This window comes from Tyto alba, unplaced genomic scaffold (genome assembly GCF_018691265.1).
Source record: "Tyto alba isolate M040663 unplaced genomic scaffold, T.alba_DEE_v4.0 Super-Scaffold_16, whole genome shotgun sequence".
In the NCBI taxonomy this organism is placed as follows: domain Eukaryota; kingdom Metazoa; phylum Chordata; class Aves; order Strigiformes; family Tytonidae; genus Tyto; species Tyto alba.
Genome location: NW_024881278.1, coordinates 24,754,416 through 24,776,162, shown reverse-complemented (window position 1 = coordinate 24,776,162; position 21,747 = coordinate 24,754,416). Strand labels below are relative to the sequence as shown.

The 21,747-nt window shown below is 38.0% G+C and overlaps 1 protein-coding gene across 2 annotated transcripts in view; it reads right to left on the bottom strand.

Annotated features, from left to right (window-relative positions):
* Positions 1-5,019: 5,019 nt before the first annotated feature.
* Positions 5,020-21,747, bottom strand: part of PRKCE (protein kinase C epsilon) — a 300,249-nt gene continuing 283,521 nt past the window's right edge. The window contains exon 15 of one of the 2 annotated variants that reach the window (XM_032985266.2): positions 5,020-8,256. In XM_032985266.2, coding sequence (XP_032841157.1) covers positions 8,110-8,256 — 147 coding nt within the window. In that variant the 3' untranslated portion in view covers positions 5,020-8,109. Of the gene's footprint in view, positions 8,257-20,207; positions 20,238-21,747 lie in introns of those variants that run through there. The other variant, XM_032985267.2, reaches the window with a different exon arrangement.

Below are 21,747 nucleotides of genomic sequence, written 5' to 3'. Positions count from 1 at the left end.
TTTCGAATTCCTCCAATGACTTCCCGTTTCATGCCAGAGCAAGCTTAAATTGCGTGTCCACTCACTCCTGGCACCGCACAACTACCGCCTGCGGATGCCTGATAGCGTGTTAACGAGGTGCTCGCACACGACAACCATCTCTGGTTTACATATTTCCACCCGGAGCTCTGCAAGGGCGGGTGTTTTCCCAGCCGTTAGGCAGGAGGTGGCCTCAGTGGTTTCCCCACAATCAGCAGTGCATCTCAAGGTCTTGCATTCTTCCACTTCCAGATTCTTTCACTGAGGAAAGCATGTTTATTGCTAAGTACGATTTTGCCTTAGTAATGTATGGTTTCCAGCAGAATTCCTGGAATCTGCTGTTTACAAGCAGGGTCAGAGGTTATAGAAATACTTTCAATTTGCATATGAGTGATATACCAGGAGGTATTTTGTCCATGCATAGTGTATAAACTATATGACAGCTGCTTTTTTATTGGTGTTGATAACCTCCCTGGCTCTGAAATCAACTTGTTCAGCTGTCTGGGTGGTTCAAATTATTGCTAGACAGCTCTGTAAATGAAAATTAATACTCTCCACTCCTCCTCATCACCCAGACTCTTCTCCCAACACAAGCAGGAATATTAACAGGAACAAAAACATCAGTAAAGCTCTCATACTTGAAGTCTTCCAGCTGGAGATCCTCTCTTAGTGTGTCAACCAAATACATGGTGGCAGCATTATTATCCACTGCAAAATGCTCTTGTGGTGTGTTACTTTTGTCCCCAGGCAAGCAAATGAGAAAAAGAATAATGTGACTGAGACGAGCATCTTGAGAGTTCACCACTTGGTATGGGCTTCTCAGAATGGCTGATAGTACACAGGCTTTCAGCAGGGATGTATTGTGAGGATGTTGTATGTAAGTTGACTCCCTCTGGAGGAAGATTTCCCTGTTGGTATTAAAGACTAATGGTTTAATGCTGCTTTAGTAGCCCTTCAACTTGTCAGAATAACGGTGTTCTGCAGTTTTCCATTTCTTCTTCCACTGCAGTCAGTATGTGTCCAGCTGCTGTCTGACCAAGCCAGCACTGGTGATGTGCAATGGGAGGTATGGTCACAGTAATCTCATACCTGCAGTGCAAGATGACTATGCAATTAATAATACAAGGGACTCACTGTAACGTGGACTTTGGATTAGCAGTTTATGGCCTGTATTTGATAGACTGAATTTACCGATGATTTTAGCAGCCTGTCTCTATGACCAGAGATGCTTTAAACAGAAATACACCTTATAGACTGTATTACAGAGTACCCAAACATGGTTTTGTGGTAATAGCTGCTTAAAAAGTTGGCCTTGTATGTGGGATTAGAAAAGTGTGGGGAAAAAATCTGCTCTAGAACACTAGTTTTCCAGCAAGATTTCTGTACTCTGGGAGGCCTGACCTTGGAGTTATCCAGGTCTCAGTTCAACAGCTAGGAGGTGGTGCCTGAGGGATGTCACAGAACCCTGTACTTCAGTAGAGCAGCATCATAAACTGTGAGCAGGCCTCCTAAGAGCAGAATTCAGGATCTAGGAAGTTCAGCACCTGTCCTTTACAGAAGAAACATGAGTGCAGGTGCAATGGACTAGCATGTAAGGGGTTAGCATATCGTTTAATCAAAGAAAAAATGTCTCCACATTATTCCAACAAGTAAAGTTTAAAGGTCTTAAGTTTGCTTCTGAACAGGACAGTGATCCCCACCCTAACATAAACATTTACCTAAGTGAGATTTGCATAATCTCTTTGACCCTCAATCTGCTCACCTTAATCAACCACATCATTATTTAGAAAAATGTACCTCCATGTGCCTGATATCTTTGCCTAATTCTCACTGCTCATTAACCAAAAATCAACAGAAAATGTTCTTTTTTGATGTACCAAAGACTCTGAGTAAATAGCTTTTCTAGAACACAGAGGTTCTCAAACTTTGCCTGGGTGTGATCATGTTTCAATAAAAATCTCATCCTACTGTAAAACCAAAAAACCCACCTCTCTAATGCATCAGTTACTATAAATGATTGTACACACTTTTGATTGTCTTTTGGCTTAGCAACTGAAGAGAGGAATGAAGCGGACTCCAAGCAGCCATGAAACCTTTCCATGAGGGACCACCAGCATGTATTTAGTGAAGCACTGTTTGAAAACACACTGTGCTCAGGAACGCCAAGACAGATAGAGCAATGACTAGCTTCACCCATGCTCTTTTCTGAGCACTTCTGCTGACTTTATACTAGCACAACAAGAAGCAAATCATCACCATAGCACCTAGTTTCAGTTTGCTAATTTGAAAAGTGGCCATACTGGTATCTGTACCTTTGCAGAATTTTGAAGTCTCAAGCTCCGTGTCACTCATGTCAATGAAAACAGGGGGTTGATCAGGCAACTGTACTTATTTTTTATTACACGGAAGCACAAGTAACAAGTGCATTTCTGACATTTAGACACACTGCTTCGTGTTCCAGTCTCTCCCTCTGTAACCGTCACCATCTGATATACATATTTGAACAATGATGTATTTATTGTCATTCAAGGAATATCTGGCCTATTCCTGAAAGGTTGTCAAGGGTACAGATACATAAGGTGACCAAACTAACCTAACAGCTAGTGTATGCCAAAAGCAGGACTCCTGCTCTTTACTTGTTCCCTTGCAGCACCCATCCTGGATGCATGGCACCTTTGGGTAACATTTTGTCTTAACAGGTTTAGAGAAATGAGCATGTACATTGGCACAGATAAGCACGAGGCTGGCGCTGACTTGCTGTTACTAGCAGCTTTAGTCTTATCTTCACACTACCTCCTTGGGATCAAACTAGTAGTATTGGATGGTGATGACAAGTGTATGCAATGCTCAATTCGGTTCTCAGTCCAGTGCCCAAATCAGCAATAGACTCCAGGTCACTGACTTTTTTTCTAACTGATTTTTTTCCAAGGATTAAACATCTGTGTACAAACGTGAAAGTTCTTTATTGCTTTTCCAAATTTTGGACAGTCTTGCATAATCATTTCACAATATTTATAGTGGCAGCTTGTGTTCCACCTCGGCCTGCTGCTCTTATCTCCTGCTTCCACAGCGAGGATGAGGTAAAAGGAGAGATGGAGTGGAAACTATTTTGGCACATATATACATTTCCCAGTGTGCTAAGAAAACATTTATCTTTCTCCCCTTCATTGTAGCTAACATGCTAAAAGAAGGGATGTTCAAGAACACAGTATGAGCCTGTGTTGATGGGGGGGAGCAGAGCATGTCCTGTATCTTGATTTTGGAAAAATATTTGTTGCATGCAATGTTCTAATAAGCAAGCTAGGGAACAACAGTCTAAATATAGCTATATATAGAAGGTATGAAAGCAGCAGGAAAATGATACCAATGAGGTAACCATCAAAGTTTTATTGCTAAAATGGAAGCCTGTAACAAGGCAGCATTTTGCACTGCTTAAATTCCTATTTAACCTAGATCAGTTATTTCCTGGACAGAACCTATTTTCATTATGACTGGAGAATCATTTAGAGAACATGCATATTAGATTTACAACTGACACTAATCTGGGAAGGGCTGTGAAATAATTGAGAATAAACTTGGATTAAGAAGATGTAAAAATGTAACAGAAACCAAACCAGAAGACACTAGTCACTGTAATGATCCATGTTGCAACCACATACTGAATATTACATGTAATTCTTCTCCCCATATTCAAAAGGGACTAGACTGCAACTCATTCCTATTCAAAAGACTGCTCTTTCCAAATTTTGCAGTCCATCAGCAAGGATAAAAACTCTTTTTAACAGACATCAGTTACAGCATTACAAGAAAACATGATATGGATTGATGGATTTGGAGACCAGTGACGCTTATTGTTTGTAAGATCATGGTTAAGTTATTTGTATGCTTTTAAGGTTGCAAAATACATCCAGAAAATCAAGATGTTACATAGTTGTTTTACTGGTAAAATCTCTGTGACAAAGCTTATGCTAATGCTGTCAACACACAAGATTTGGAATATGCTCATAGGCACCAAACATGTTCAGTGACTTTGAGAAGACTCAGCATGAAGGAAAAAATGGAGCTTTATGCAAAAACTGCAATTTGAACAGAAAACACTCTTATAATAATAATAATAATAATAATAATAATAATAATAATAATAATAATAATAATAATAATAATAATAATAATAATAATAATAATAATAATAATAACAACAACAACAACAACAACAACAACAACAACAACAACAACAACAATAACAACAACAACAACAATAATAATAACAACAACAACAACAATAATGATAATGATAATAATAATAATGCTAATACATTTTTTTTAATAAAGCTAGTTAGTATACCTAGTAGTTAGGTATACTAACTGGAGATTGTGAACTGGAATTACTGCCAGAGTATGCTGATAGATGATCTACTGAAACAGAAGTTAAGAATTTTAGACCATGAAAATGGAAAGTGTTTAATGTGCAAATTGAAACATGATTAAATATTGAAATATTTCAGACAGTGTCACATTGACAGATTAACTGAAATAAATCATTTAATAAGGTCTATGACCCTAATTAATTAAACTAATGCACACTATTAATCCCTCTAATCAATCCAATTAAAGACTAAAGCAGTCTCACATGTCTGTACACAAAGTACGCTACTGAAGTGAGTTTTAACAATGCAGATAAACAGAATGCTGGGATCAGAACAGAACGTTATGAAGTTGGAAAGCAGAAAAAGACTGTAAACTCACCTGCTTGGTGTTTTTGAGGTAAATGTTATATTGCCCAAGATAAATAGTGTTCACGCACTGTTACCTGTGTGTTTCTTGGAGAGTTTAGTGCTTCACAGATGAGGCTCTTGTTAGCAAATCCTTCCTTTACCAAAAGTCCACCCCTAAAAGACAAGCTCACAGTATTTTGTACAACATGTAACAGGAAAAATATTCATCCTTCATCTTTCTTTCTTCCTCATTAGGAAATACTCAGGAAAACTTTGGGGAAAAAAATAAGATTTAACATCACTGTATTTATTAGGTTCCGAAACAATACACATTCACATCCTTTTGAATACAGTACATTTGGCACAGTAATAATGTTTACGATGAAATAACACTAATGAATGGCAAGAGATTCAAATTACATCCATAAGAAAAAAATTCTGTACAAATAAATCCTCACAATAAAAAAAAACCTACCCCCCCCCCCCCGAATACATTTTATATTTAGCCAGAACTATTCTGCACATAATTTAAAAAGAGGTAATTTGTAAGCCTTTTTTGGAGAGAATTATTTTTCACCCTATGGAGAAAAATGTGTTTCCATTTTTTTAATACAGTCTATTTGGGAGGAAAAACAAGAAACAATGGATTCTTTAGAATTATTATTATTATTAATAATTTTTTTGGCATTTTGCACTCATTTTACAAAGAAGGAACAGGAAAGATTTTACGGAACAGGCAGAAATGTAACAGAATGTCCATTTTTAAGAATTATCTTTAAAAAATGTTCAAGGTAACAGACAAACCTTCTGATGTAAACCCAGTGCAGAGGATCTAACTATTTATATTGAAGAAATATCTGCCCATGCAAAAGTTTTATCTCCGTTGCTTTTCTCTTAGCATCCTACAAAACTTTGCAGGTGCTGAGGCCTCTTGAAATACAAACATTTGCTAATTATTTTTGTTAGAAACAGGAATACAGACTACTTAGCTTGCTTACAAAAGCTTTATGGGACGCTTTTATTCCTTCAAAATAAATGCTCAGAGATTTGTGTAAAGGCCTCTTGTTGTACAAACAGTAGTGCACTATCTGATAATTTGTCTTCCTAGCCAGTCTACTCACCTATGGAAAAGAACACTTTAGCATTGTGGTCAGTTCTTGCCTGGATGTCAAAAGCTAACTGTGATGAGAAGTAAACAGAGCCAGTGGCGAGACTCAAATTGATGGGCAGTTCTACAATATATTTCTAAAAGAGAAAGAAATTTAAACATTGAGATGATGCAATCATTAAGCTGTTTCTGTGCTGGTACTCAGCTCCAGAAGCTAGTCTTTTCCCAGTACAAAAGATTACTGAAGATAAATTAAATTAAACTAAAGGCTTGATCCATTATTACACCTGTAGGCCAGACAACACATTAATTGATATATCATAATATTTAATATTTTGAAATCATCATAAGAATATATATAATAATTACACCTGAGTTTTAAAAACAAAACAAAATGGAACTGAATGTTGTCATCAGTAACAGGCTATGAGCAGCCAGACACAAAACTGACACAAACTAACTCATCTGCTTGAGTCCGAGATTATCTCTTAAAGCCAATGATTCACACTTTGTCCACCACGATTTGTAACATTCCTTTCTCTTTCTGAGCTCTATCATGATACAATAGAGTTGAAGAGAACTATACAAGAGATTTAGTATAGCTTAATATATGTCTACATCTTTTATAACAAAAACCTCATCTCTCTGACAGTAACTTGAACCAATACACATACAAGAGTATTGCACATGGACATTATTATAATTATTCTTTCATAGACTAACATTTTAATAGTATGCCTGAACATGCAGCAGTTGATACCTCTATATTCAATGAATTCCACAGGCCTTGCAGCAAACACTATATACAAAATCTCACCTGTACAAAAGGCAAAAAAGCTTCTTTAGTGCCACTTTGCCAATCACAAGTATATATATTTTTGTGCAGCTGGAAATCCATGTGCAACAATTAAAATGGATTCCAATGACCGCTCACTCAGTCCAGTAAAATATATAATAAAATGACCTCAGCAATACATGTACACAAAAAAAAAAAAAAAAAAAAAACCAAACCAAAAACCAAACCACAGGGTACTCCTGGAAATATAAGTACATAACACTGTTAGCGTATCTACAGGAGGTAACTTCACATTAGTAATATTGTCCACATGAGTTACCATTTCAATTCATACACAAAAAAATTCAATTTACAACTTTCAATAATGTCAGTTTGTGAATGTTTGATCTTCAGTTTTTTAACACAATTCCACATAATGCATGTGTAGCCTTGTTTTGTGTCTTCTAAAAGCAGATTTCTCTTTAGATTTTAAACATAAAAAACAACAAACACAGTAGTATTATGGTTTTGTAAAAGTGTGCAAAAGTAACACACTGCTGAGAAAATAAATATAAATAAGAAATTATTTATCAACTTAGCTACAATGGAAAAGGCAAATTTATAATGTTTATAATTAATTTTTAATGTAAAATTAACTGTAAACATTTTCAAGCTTGCCATCACATTAACGGTTCATTTAAATGGATATTAAATTTGGAAACATGGATAGTACACCCAATTGCCTGAAAAACTGTAAAATGCCTATATCTAGTTGTGTTAAAGTACTATAGGCTTTTTTTTCTTTAGCCCTTTAATAACTATCCATTATAGTATCTATTTCTTGTTTTAAATAAATTTTCAGTTGTCTTTGTGACTCTTCTTATTCCTAAGAGTTTTCCATAAATTGGACGAGGAACTTCATCAAAAGCCTTAATCAATGTGCTTCTTTTTCTGGATAGCTTTATTTTGTACCTCACCACAATAAATTCATAAATGCGAGTTACACCTCTACGATGGCAGAATTCTTTGCTTACCAAAGGGCAACATATTACTTATTTGTTCTGCATCTAAGGACAGATCTCACCATAACTATTGGTGCAGAAGAAACAGTTCTCACCTTCTTAGCTTAAATACATATGATGTTTACAAAACATGATCTGCTAAATCGCTTTTAATAGCACAGTTTCATTTTCCATGGAAAAGGTCCAATTTTGTCCTCTGTGGAGATCTTAGGAATAAAAGTTGCAAATATATGGCAGTGTGTTACATCTACAATTTCTGATACAAAATTATTTTGCATCGCTTTGTGAGACAGAAATTAAGAGTGCTTTCAGGTCAGAAGATTAAAGGAAAAAAACAATAAATATATACTTTAATTGGGGATATGGGCTCAGGGTGAGAGAAGTAGTTCTTGATCTACTGAGTCTCAGTAATTAGATGATCTCTTCAGAATCACTTCTTGCAGCATCGTTCATCTGTCAGCCTAGCGTTGTCTACGGCAGTAGCTCTTCTCCAAAATAAGAGAACCCTTTAAATTCTTCTTGATTGATTTGTTTTATAATTGTCTCATCCACTAGCGTTAATACTGGTTCTTCTCGTGTAAAGTCTTGATCAAAGTTATTTACATCCCTTTTGGTTTTCTGAGAAGAAAAATACAAATAAGGTGAATGGTAAAACAGCGCAGTAAAATAAAAAGTGCTCTCCCTCATCTCCATCCCCCCGAAAGGCTGAATTTTCTGGAATGATTGAAATAAAAGAGGAGCTACTTCACACAAAGAATAACAGATGTATGAGAGAAGCTACAGGAGCAAGTACTGTAAATGAGTTTGGGAGAGGCCACAGAAGCAGTACTATAAATGAATTCCCAGAGACTCATGGGTCTCTGACAGGCGAAGGAATAGCAGTATGATGATAAAGCAGGAAGCTAAGATTAGGACTAGTTTAAAAAAGGCTTTGGCATAGTAGGTGGTATGGCTGTTTCCTCTTAGATTTGAACATAACGATCTCATTTCAGAGGCATGGAGTCAACTGATTTACTCGATTTCCCCACAATATAGCCTACTGTTTCAACTCTCAGTTAACCGTTTCCTTATATCTGACTACACACAGCTTTAAAATCGGATGTAGACCTCGCAACAGCTCTCAGGCCAAAATCCTTGAGCTTCACATCGGCAACTCAGATTTCCTAATGCTGCTGAACATCAATCAGAGTACCATGGCAAAGGGTGAAATTCTGGCTCCAGAGAAATCCACCTCAGAACTCTTCTTTATTTCAGTGGCAACAGGATTTCTCCATTGAAGCATCTTGCTCTTTCAGTGAAGTTGGACCAACAAAGTGCAACTGTGCATGTTCTGTTTGGGATAAGACACATTAACTAGAGACAGCCTTGGGGAGGCCAACTCATTGTCCTCAGGGCACTCACAACCGTGACCATCTGTCACCACTTACATGTAAAAAAACTAAAGGCTGCAGTGGAAACCATTCCCCACGGTCATTCTCCTGGCACCTGCACTGTTCATCTTTTACATGTTAGCAGTGTATTTCAGGCATGTACAGGTTCAGGGAACCAGAACAAGCATTTTCCTTTACACAGTCTCTTTCCTCTTTGTTTCATGAAATCTAATCAATACCTGAGTGATACCTAATGGAGGCACACTGACAACTAGCTTTGTGTCCATCCTGCACATGTCTGAGATTAAGATGATACCAGAAATAGAATAGCTATTTGACTTGTAAAGTGATACACCATAAAGTATATTAATGTAATCCAAATGGGATATATGCCTTTTTTCAATGTAGGTATTTTTTCCTAGAAAATATATATATGAATGTATTTTCTTTATCAGCAATACTGAGGCACTAAACCAAGTAGTTTTCTTTCTCACAATTGTAAAATGGTCATTGCAACCTTCACCTATATTGTTTGTAACAACTTTATAGACATAGGGAAAAAAAGGTCTATAAATGCAATAGACTCTCACTTGTAAAACAAGTACTTTCTAAATGCAGGCAACCAAAAATCTACATCTTCTACCCACAAAATTCCATTAAAAGGAAAGGAATATGGACTTAACAAATCTCTATATATATGTGTATGTTTATATTGTTTACATACATAATATTTACTTTGTACATGAAGACTGGACATAAGCTGTATGTGACCCATATACTCTGAACTGCATAAAGTGTGAGGGACATGGCTTTGGGCTTTATGTTTTTTCCCAGTCATTTGGGCAAATACTGCAAAATAAGAATGAAATTTATTATACATTTTAAAATGCACTACCTTGCAATTACGTCTACATTCCTCTTGTTCTCCATATCCTACTGTAGTATTTTCACACTCTCATACAATGAATTTTCTACAGAAACAGTCACTAGAGCAGAAGGGGGTAAGTGAGTATTTGTAAAAAGTAGAATTCAAATTCAGAACTGTATTATACACAAGAGAAATATGACTACACTTACACTTTAACTATCAGCTATCCAGGGCAAATAAGCTCTGGACTAGCTGAGAACAAATACAACATATATTATTTTCAGGTTTTCATACTAAACGTATTTGTGAAAAGTGTTATTTCCTTGTGGAAGCTAAAAGAATAAGATGACAAATTCCCCAAAGCCTATCAGGGGCAATTAACTTCCAATAGCTACATTTTTCCAGAGAACCATCGCTAAGATTTTTGAAGGTGCTAGGTGAAAAAGAGTACAGATAAGTACATGTGAAAAACTGTTCCAACACTGGTGTACCTAAACCCCACTGATTAAAAATAATTGTGCCTCCAGTAGAACTTCAAATCCTAAATACTTCTGAAACAATCACCAAAAATATTTGCATAGATTTAAAAGTCTAGCATGTCTTAAAATATGCCTTCAAGACCAAAAAGGAAATAGAAGTTTTTACTTTCTCAGATTTGTAAACAATTCCATGTCGTTTTTGGCAGCATAGATGTAAATCACCCAATTTATTAACTGGAAAAGTATGGAGCAACCTAAAATTGCAAGGATACCCTAGCAAGCCTCTAAGTAACCAAATGATGAAGTGAGATTAAATAAATCACAGGGAACAAAAGTGAGTGGATTAAGCCATACAAGAGAAAAGGTAGAGTTCATAACAAGTGCTTTTTTTCAACAGAAAGATTTATTTGAGAAACCCTCCTTAGCAACTTAGGCAGTTTTTTCCTGAAGCTATGACTATTTTGCAAGGTTCCATCTGCTAAGACGAAACAGGTCTGGTGACATTTCTGCTACTATTGCTATTTTAATGTACATGCACTGTGAATAGTCTATAGGCCACCAGCATGAACCAATACATAGTTGCAGCATGAGCGCTCAGGATGAAATTATAAAGGGCTGTGGCTATCTCCTAGCAGAGAAGCCAAGAAAAGAAAGAAGATCTGCAAGGTAAGCAGAGTATATGAAGGAAACAGAGTGCAGCTATTATTGAACTTTGAACATTAAAAGAATCATGAAGACAAAAGGAAAAATATTTAATTGGCCAGCAAATGCATCATTAAAAATATAGTAATTAAATGGGTGGGATTGTGTTTATTTAGCCTGCAACACCTGAGACTTTGGGACACATTATTGTAACTTTTCAAACTTTTTTCCAGGTAATACTTTTCAATTTCAGATGACTGAAGAAACTATGTTTATTAGGAAAAAAAAGAATCCCTGAAACCACAGCTGTCCACCCAAACACACAGAAATTCGATTATGTTTCAGATGCTACTTTTTTTCTCTCTAGACTACCCAAACAGCTTGTGTTCAGCACGTGTCAATGCTACACGAGAGCAGGGGCACAGCAGCTACCCAGGAGCTTCCAACAATAGGTGCCAAATTCCACGCTGCACTGAAACTGCTCTACTGCAGGCAGCGTGTGGGCAGTCCGTCTCCCTCCGACAAAGAGCAGCAGCAGTGCCACAGCACTTGCAAGGACTAAAAATTACATTACTCCAGTTCTAAATCTCATCTGAAAGGTGGCTTCTCCACGAGCACAGTATCCTTGATAGTGAGAAGAAATAGCGACTCACTACCTCTTGTGCAGCAAATGTGCTGACTAGCTGTTTTGTTTTTTTTTTTTTTTCCCCAACAGTGTGAATGCTTCACTGGTCTCCCATCTGAGCACTGACCTAGTGTGACCTGCTAATCCTGGGAGACATGGTGGGCTTGCTTTGTGTGGGTGATACAATCTGATAAGATGTAACACTTAAGATACATAAATATTGAATTAATAAATATTAACATGACCTACTATGCATCAAGGGTGATGATATTTAAGTCAAAGTCATGTTTTATTCTATTCAAAGATTACTGCTTCTGTTTGAAGATCTAAGGATATTGGAAATTTTAAAAGACTATCTCTTCATAAACTACAATTTAATCAGCTTTCCTAGTTGGCCTGTACAACTTTGGACAAAGGTGCATCATTTTATGAGTCATAATGCTTTTTTCCTTAAATCTCTTCACATAATTACTAAAAGATTAGAAGGAACTTCATATGCTGTTAATAAGCACATATTAAACAGTGGTTTTATGAACTGGTTTTATTTTTACTGCCATTTCAATAAAAAATTAGTTTTCTACCTGCAGTCACAAAGTTTAAAAAACCTCCAAAACATGTTTAATAAGTCTTCTAGTGTCAAGGATTACCAAAATTGCCTCTTAAATGACTATATGAATTGTAGCAGCGAAAAAAGAAATCTACGTTGATGTTCTTATTACTGAAAATACATTAAGAAAGTTAGAACTTGCCATTCCATTCCTTCCATTATTCACATGAACCAAATGTGAATGACAGGAGCCTTTGGTATTGAAAAGCCACAGAAATTCTTGTAAGAAGGCACCTGATAGAGGGTGTTCCAAACTCAGGAACTCAGCAAAGCTTGGGCACCTCATCAGTTTTGTCATGAGGCCAAGAGGCTCAGTGGACACTCTTCTGCCTAGTAAGGATTAAATGAATTCTCCAGCTTGGAAGCATTAAGAGCTATCTCTCTCTACTCCATTATTTATTTTCATTTAATTTGCAGAAAATCATTGGAACTCTTTCAAGTCCTTTGTCAGCTCAATGGCTCCACTAAACTGGGCTGGAATTGTCCAGCGGGTTCAAGGGCTACTCAGAGGAGGTGAAAGAAAGATGGAAGTGGTGGCTAGAAAACAACACTGCCACAGAAGCTTAGGTTTTGTATTTTAATCTACAAATGCACAATATGCTGTTTAGATAGAACTATAAGAATCCTCTTTAAATCAGTTAACAGATTTCTGTTTAGTTTAGTAGAATGAGGAGCTAATCCAGAACAGACAGCCAATGCAAGTAAGTGAGGCCAGAAATGATCATTATAACAATGAACCAGTATGTTGGAAGAAAAAAATACCATGCTCTGATATTTTTTAGCAAGTGGACATTTTGACACAAAATATATACAAAGATCATTCATGATTTTCACAGTGAGATAGTCAGCACAGAAATACAGATGTAGATTGACCTTTCTATGTAAGTGAATGAAATATCTTCAACTTTCTTTCACTGCAATTTTCTGTCAGTAGCAGTGCTTGATGCCTCTTCATATTTTTGCAGGCCCACAGTGAAATCCTGGAGTTTGTCATTCATTTGAGGAGCTTCCAGTGCAGTGCCCGGCTGCATCAGCAGCACATCAAACACAACAGGCACATTAAATCTGGGCAGGGATCTGCTGCAACTTTTGGTGTGCAGTTACAGGAGAAGAGGACAGCAGAGTAGCAAGAATGGGACACACAGCAGGAGTCACACCTTCTCATATGTATTACAGAGTAACATTTAATTTTATCCAGAATTTTGCTTCAGTAAGAAATGATTCCTTCATTTGACACAGTATTATCAAGAAGAAATTCTTAGATCAGGATGATCAGAGTTTAAATGATTTGTATTTACCTTGTCACTGATAAGTTTTTCTGATTATTTTTTTCAAGACAAATGGAGACTCAAGACCTCAAACAAACTGGTTTGATGCGCAAGGTTATGTGGCTAACCTCACATATCACTATCCTCTCAATCACTTTTCTTTATTATGATAAAAAAATCTGCAGCACAGGCAAGGATCACTTTTCACCCATGATTGGATCTCTTTTTAGAAGCTACTACACATTTATGAAAAGTCGAGACCAACTGTAATGAATACTCACTTTCACACATAACTTTTTCTATGTATGCAGAAATTCAATATGAATCCTGTGAAAGAAACAGGCTGAGAAGCACACCACTTTAGGCCTGTCTTTCTGTTTATCCTGGTGATGCCTCTTCACAGTATTTGCATGCCTTGGGAATCCAAATCATTATTAGAAATATTTCCTAGAATGACTTATTTCAGAAGATATGAAATGTATGTTATCAGAATAACTTTACAAGTTATTGAATTTTTAAGACATTTTAATTACTCTATCCACACATGGAAGAGTTACAACAGACCACCCATGAGGTGCAGTATATTCAGCTGAAGGTTATGATGATAAAAAGGGGTTTGAATCCAAGTAGTTTTTACAAGTATAACAACATTCACTACTTCCAAGCAGAGGGTGGGATTTTGTGCTCCTAGATTATGCTTTCTTTAGATGTAAAGGACAACAAATTAAGAGAAAGAAGTGGGAAAAAACTCCATTCAATAAATATGTTAATAGATAGTGAAACAGTATTTGAAGAGCATGCCAACCTATGCAGTTTGCAATTTAATCTGTTATGGAAGTATACAGACATTTGATAAACACCAAGCTATTTCACAGAACTATGAATTTTAAAAGGGATCATTTGTGATCCAGTAAGGTGAAACCACCCTTATACTAAAACAGTATGTATCTTTCCTAGTAATGTGAAATGGGTCAAGTAGGAAGGAGGAATAACCTAAACAATTAGAGGGTACAAACATTTAATGATTACATGGTCAGGATGCCAGCCTTCATATCTCAATGTTGCACAGCCTTTCTCCTATCCTACACCCCAAAACCACCACAACAAAACAAACAGCAAGGCAAACAAAATCAGAGATCCGCAGGTTCACTGACAGCCACACCATGTTCGCAGTCTGCGCAATGAACCTCACCCAGAAGAAGTTGCTCTAAGACTGTTGGCCCTTGTGGCCATACTTGGGTATGGTTTTAGCATGAACGAGTACACAGCACTAAAGCTGTATGTACCAAACCTCCTTTGTTCGTAGCCTGATTGCTAAAGCACAACAGCTATCTCTGTGTAAAACTTCAATGGAGATAGTTTTCACAGGAGCTGCAGATGAAGTCAACACTACATCTTCCCACTTGTTAGTCCTTTACCCTCAAGATCCATCTTGTCCACCTTATCAGGGCTTACTTCCATTAGGACTTAATCATGACATAACCACTGCACATAAGCTATGCTACGGGAGAATACATGAAGTTTTTAGAGTGAAAAAAACTGCAGGGGAAGAGTGCCAACTTCTGAATTTCTACACTATATTTTTCTCTTATGATAGGTTTCTTTGAGGGTTTAACTACATGGGAAACAATTTTCTATTCCTTCTTGGGGAGGAGTGGAAATAGAAGAAGAGAAAATAATGGAACACTCCTATGAAAATACCCTTCATCTGCACAACACAATTCCTATTGCAAATTGTATGATCCACTCTGCAGTACAGATTTTATGTGTACCTCTCTAATTCACATTATATTGTCAAGCCTCCGTTGATATCCTCAGCTGCTCTAAGGTCATAATCACCAGTGTCACCTCCCCTCCTACATCCTGGCACACATCCAAGATTAGTCCATTTTCAGTCATGTTCTCCTGAAATTGCTTTTTAACCATTGTTGTTACAGCAGTCAGGACTGGTGCATCTGCCACATGCTAAGTGAGTCCTCAAATACATATGTAGAAGCCTTTTTGTCTTCCTGACCACTAGTACTTTAGCTCAAAGGACTGGCTATACCCATAAAATGAAGCTGACTTTCAATGAGAAAAAAAGTGATGCAGGAGAGTTGTTAAGTCCAGGGCACACATCCCTAGAATTCCAGTGGCTACCAGGAGACATCACATAAATTACTGAAAAATTACCCAAATACAGATAGTCTAGCAGTGCACTGGGATACCTGACCACATTTATTTTGTAAAACATCAATAGCTTTACTTTGCTTTCCCTTCTTTAAACAATCACAAAAACAGGGAATAAATTAAGGAGACTTGGATGCTAATGAATAGGTGAATGATGTCATTAAATATTTCAAGATTCATATCTCTGCCATGTATCCTGGATAAATACTGACCAACCGACTTTCCAATGTTTTATTCTGCCTACTGTCACCTATCCCACCTAATTACAGAGAAGTAACGCATTATGAAAAGCTTTATGAATATGTTATGAAATTACAAATATATAGCAATATCTTGTGATTTTGATCCCCTCCTCTACTGAGGAGGCATGGACATGTTCATTGTAATGCTGGACACAAAGAAACACTACAGCAAGAAAGGTAACAGCAAGCATCTACAGTGGAAGTATCATTCCAAGACGGCTACACACTACAATGGTTTGCACTACAGGACGTAGAGCAGGAATGCTAGAGTTTTCAGCAAGACGGCCTTCTTCAAAACATTTTGGGAAACTCACGCTCTTTGATGATGATCTCTAGCTCATTAAGAATAAAGCTTTTAGTTTGACATGGATGATGCATATGACAGGCTTTCATACAGAGAAATGGTATAGTAGGTCTCACCTTACACAAATGGAGAAAGCTAGTGTTGTTTTAATTCTAAGACTACTGAATTGTTAGAGATGATATTTTGAAGTCTATGTTTTTAAATCACAATAAAGATGTACATGACTTTTTAGAAAGTAGATGATGCTGATGTATTTTTTTTTTTAAACCAATGCACATACTCATACAAGTTGTAGACGGAAAAAAAAAAAAAGGCATTGCACAGTTATGCATGAATGCCTATTACTTCTGCATCTCAGTAGATCTCCTTTCCACCCTTCCTCCAGACAATGGAACTGCTTTTTTGGAACACAGTTTTATTAAAAGAGTGCAGTAACACATAACAGAGTTTGTAGTGATACAGGTTTCATTCTAGGTTCTGCTACTGATCTGCTTTGAGCTTAAATAGTTTTCTCAGTATGCATCTAATTTTATACCTATTTTTTTTCTCCTATACATGGATTGTGATCTCTCTGTCTATCATTATCTATGATCTCTTGACTGTCTCTCATTTATATAGCTTTTTGCACAGTGGGAAACTCATCTTGCTGGGAACTCACGTGGTTATTGCGCATCTGAGGGCACAAATTCAATTTCTCTTTCTTCTCGTTCCTGTCAAATATAAACACAACACTTCATAGAGTCATGGGCAGTCATGGGTATTAGGGCTCGTGTTGGTAAACATCTTTGTTGGTGGCACGGACAGTGTGTGTGAGTGCACCATCAGCAAGTTTGCTGACGACACCGAGCTGTGTGGTGCAGTCGACACACTGGAGGGAAGGGATGCCATCCAGAGGGACCTGGACAGGCTGGAGAGGTGGGCCCGTGCAAACCTCATGAACTTCACAAGGCCAAGTGCAAGGTCCTGCACATGGGTTGGGCAATCTCAAGCACAAATACAGGCTGGGTGATGAGTGGATTGAGAGCAGCCCTGAGGAGAAGGACTTGGGGGTATTGGTTGACGAGAACCTTAACATGACCTGGCAATGTTTGTTTGCAGCCCAGAAAGCCAGCTGTACCCTGGGCTGCATCAAGAGAAGTGTGGCCAGCAGGTCGAGGGAGGGGATTCTCCCCCACTGTTCTGCTCTTGGGAGACCTCACCTGCAGTGCTGTGTCCAGCTCTGAGGCCCCCAACATAAGAAGGATATGGCCCTGCTTGAGTGGGTCCAGGAGGCCACGAAGATGATCAGAAGGCTGGAGCACCTTCCTTATGAAGACAGGCTGAGAGAGTTAGGGTTGTTCAGCCTGGAGAAAAGAAGGCTCCAGGGATACCTTATAAGCAGCCTTCCGGTACTTAAAGTGGGCTAGAGTAAAGCTGGGGAAGGACTTCTTACAAGGACATGTAGCAACAGGACAAAGGGTAATGGTTTTAAACTGAAAGAGAGTAGATTTAGATTAGATGTGAGGAAGAAATTCTTCACTGTGAGGGTGGTAAGACACTGGAACAGGTTGCCCAGAGAGGTTTTGGCTGCCCCCTCCCTGGAAGTGTTCAAGGCCAGGTTGGATGGGGGGGCTTTGAACAACCTGGTATAGTGAAAGATGTCCCTGCCCGTGGCAGAGGGGTTGGAACTAGATGGACTTATTGGTCCCTTTCAGCCCAAACCTATCTATGATCTTCAACTTACTCTTTTCCACACTCAATAATTAAGCAAAGGGAAGCATTGTTCTGTAGGTCCTTTACAAACATGAATATGGTATGTAAATCAAGGAACAAGATGTGCAGCTATGGTTTTTCATAAATATCTAGACTGAGTGTTTCTCTCATCCTGCCTAAATTAAGCATATGACTCCTGGAGCATGCTGTGGAGGGGATCAGTACAAGGTCTGTGCCTCCACAGCAACAAAATCTCTTGTAACAGTACAGCAGCATAACAACAGGAAAAAAGCAGTTAATTAAGTGCTAGGATTCCTTACCATTTAAAGACACCTTCCCTGCCCTGCTACTGAAGATAAGTGCCTACACAACAGCTGCTTCAGTCCATCATCTGCATATTAGTGCATATGTCAAAGGAATTAAGTTTTGCACTAGTATGTTGAAGTGTGAGCAATTTTTGCTGCCCATTTTGGATGAACATCCCAGAAAGACACTGTTGTTAACTCTACAGTCACATTAGCATGGTATACTGCTAATACAAAAGGTTCTGCATGAGAAATAAACGCAAAGCCAAAGCTCTTCTTATACTCTATGTTCACAAGACTCCAGTTGTGAATGGGACTAATCATGGACTGCCAGCCTCTGACGAGTCTTCACTTTTTTCTGGTAAATTCCTCTCCAGTGTCTCATAAAGAGCCAGATGCTACCGCTTCTTAAATCACCTGGTGTTTTTTCACTGGCTTTTGATGACATCAAAACCAGGCCCAACCCAGGAATATAATTTATTATCTACATTAATATAAAAATAAAACATTTCTGTTTGAACGCTTAAGAATGTACTGTAAGTAACCATGATAGGATGATTTCACTTTATGGTTTAGTTTACTTTCTGAAAATAGCACTGGAGACTAAAGCAGCCAAAAAGTGAGACAGAATTTGTCCTATTCTGAGGAAGCACAAAAGGAAAGCAGGAACACTCTGTCTGCTTATCACTCCATTCCAATGGGCACCCCTTAACAATGTACATTTAACAGATGGTTAAATGAACCTAATTATTCAGTATGAAAAGATTTTAGTGCTGTAAGACCAGGACTCAACAAAACCAAAGAAATACTGCTGGGATCCCCAGTACAGAATCAAAAGATGCATAATAAAAGTTGTTTAACTTATAAATATTTGGGAACCTGCAGTGATGGGAGGTAGGTTTCAAACTTCTGTAATTCCAGTGTTGTGGCAATCACAGCTAAAAACAGCTGCTGCAGGCACTGATGCTGAAGAGAATAAAAAACCAAAAAATAAAACTAACAGAATGAGTAAATTCTGGGAAAACAGAACCTTGTTCATCCAAACAAACAACACTGAAATCCTTTAAAATTGCCAGCTCATTTACACTTGATTTCTCTAAGTTGTGATACAAGCTGCACATAAGCTCCTCAAAAGATATATACTTACACTCTGAGGAAATATAGTGGCTGTACAGAGTGCCAAGCTGGCTGAAGCTTTGGAAACCAAGGTCCTTTACTTTGTTGAGGGAAGAGGCTGAAGAGCTACAGACTTCTCTGCCGTGCTCAGCCACATGCTAGACCAATCAGTATGACCTATGTTGCAGGCAGTTATGGTACTGCTATTCAGAGCTGTCTACTGCAAGCTCAACTTAGATCTCAAACCTCATTGCCTGCCAACAGCCAAAGCTTCTCAGTCAGCAGTGACCTGGCTAACACTTGAATCAGTAGCAGAAAAATGTAACTTTTAGGAACCAGCTAACATTAGATATTCTAATTCATGATACCCCATGGCAGTGGCAGTGTGCAAAAGAGTGTTGGACTTCGACCGTTATGGCTGTTGATAATAAAAAGGCTGTCCCAAAAGTCCACATCAATTTTTCTTTAGTTTTTCTAAAGGATATATGCTAACCATTCTGACAAATATAGATTATTCCCTGTTTCTAAACCTTCTTTTGTACACCAGTGTTAATCACCACAGTGATTAATTTCTCAGAAGGAAGCCCACTGTTTTCCTGTGCCTGAAATGCCTGCAGCAAGTGGAGAGTACATAATGTGCGATGTTTAACAATGGTACATGAGGGTCTGAGGTCTCAAGATCACTCCCCAGTGTTTCGCCTAAGCAGTAACACTTCATGCAAAAGCATGCAGTATAGCCCCTTGCGTGCCCATCTGCTAAATGCTCATTGCCATGCACTGATGACTGAATGGAAATATATTATGAAACTGAAGGGACACCTCAAGGTTATTAGGCCTAAAAATGGACCTACCTTGACATTTTCCCCATACTGAAGGCCTTACCTTAAAGAGGGACTTTCACACTGAAGCAAACTTGAAAAGAGAGAACATTTATACAAAAAGAAATTTACTTGGCCTGTAATTTCCTATGTTCCTTTTGGTACTACTGAGCGATACTGCATTTTACAGGGCTTCTTTCCCGCAGTGTAAAGGCAAAGTCATAATTCTGCATGTATGACGATACAATCCACTGTCACAAAAAAATAGAGGCGTGCCAAAAAACCCCACCAAAACAGTATCATGACTTCCCAACACCAGGTTAAAAATCCCTCATTAAAAAGTAAAAAAAAATCTTTCCCTGTTAGCAGTCATGTATGAAAACAAATCTGAGATTACAGAAGTTATGTTTCAGGCTAATATATTTGAAAGTTTTCTCCAGAAACGAGGTCCCTCTTTAAGGATTCCAGCCATATTTCACAGTAAGCAGACGGTTGCTGCAGCGATTTAAATACACACCTCTCTAATTGAACACATTTTCGGGAGCTGTTCAGTGAGGCACCTAACCATGAGGCAGGTGTGGCTTCTGCCTGTTTGCCTGTGCAAACAGGCCAGCTGCACACTCTGTAGCTGATGATTTGCATTTGCTATTTATTACCCAGTTTCCAAACACTGTGGGCATCTGGCTTGTCATAAGTCATTGACAAAGGGTTGTCAAAATTTTGCCAGGTTTTCATTCATTTAGGGGAGGGGGGAAAGAAAATTCCCAGTGCTCACTTACTCCAGTTGTAACCCACAATCATTGTCCAGGACTAGAATTTTGTATTTGAGAATGATTTTATTTCAAACCTCTGCTGCAGCGCGAAACTGAAAGAGGACACATTGCTGGCATCCTTAAGTCAAGACTTAACAAGGGAGTTTAGGTTCACAAAGAAACTGCATACTGACAATGTGGCTCAGATAGTGATAACTAAGGGGGGAGGGACTTCAATAACGGTTTATGATTATATTAGAATTACCAGAGCTGAGAGAGAGACGTGCAAATTACTATAGGAAATTTGAGATTGAGGATCAAGATGAAATCTGCTAACACTGAGGTCTGGTATAGGGTAGAACACTCTTCCAAGGGAAGTGCTAAGCATTAAGTCAAATTAAAAGCCAGGCTGATCTTGCGTGTTTGGTTTCTAACACTTCTCAGTCGTATTTCTTCACTGTCACAGAACTCTGCATTAAGCATCCTGAGATTACCACAGAGTGGAAACTGGGGCATGAAAAGGTTAGGTGATGAATCCTGGACCACACCATGAGTTTCTAGAAAATCTGGTAGAAGAACTTATATATCTTGCAATTCTTGGGTCTCTGGTTTTAGCTGCTAGACCAACTATCTGCCCCTGAGAAGTCAGAACAGAAGAAGGAACATAGAAATATTCAGAAAACATTCTCAATGATATAACAGTAGGAATGGAAGGGGCTGCAAAGTGAAGGGAGACACATTAGATGAACTAATTAGGCTGGCAGCAGCTGCTGTTGCTCCATATTGCAAGACACAATTGCAGTAGGCTATCTTGTTCATCTTGTTTCTAATTCTCTTGGAGAAAGTGAGCTT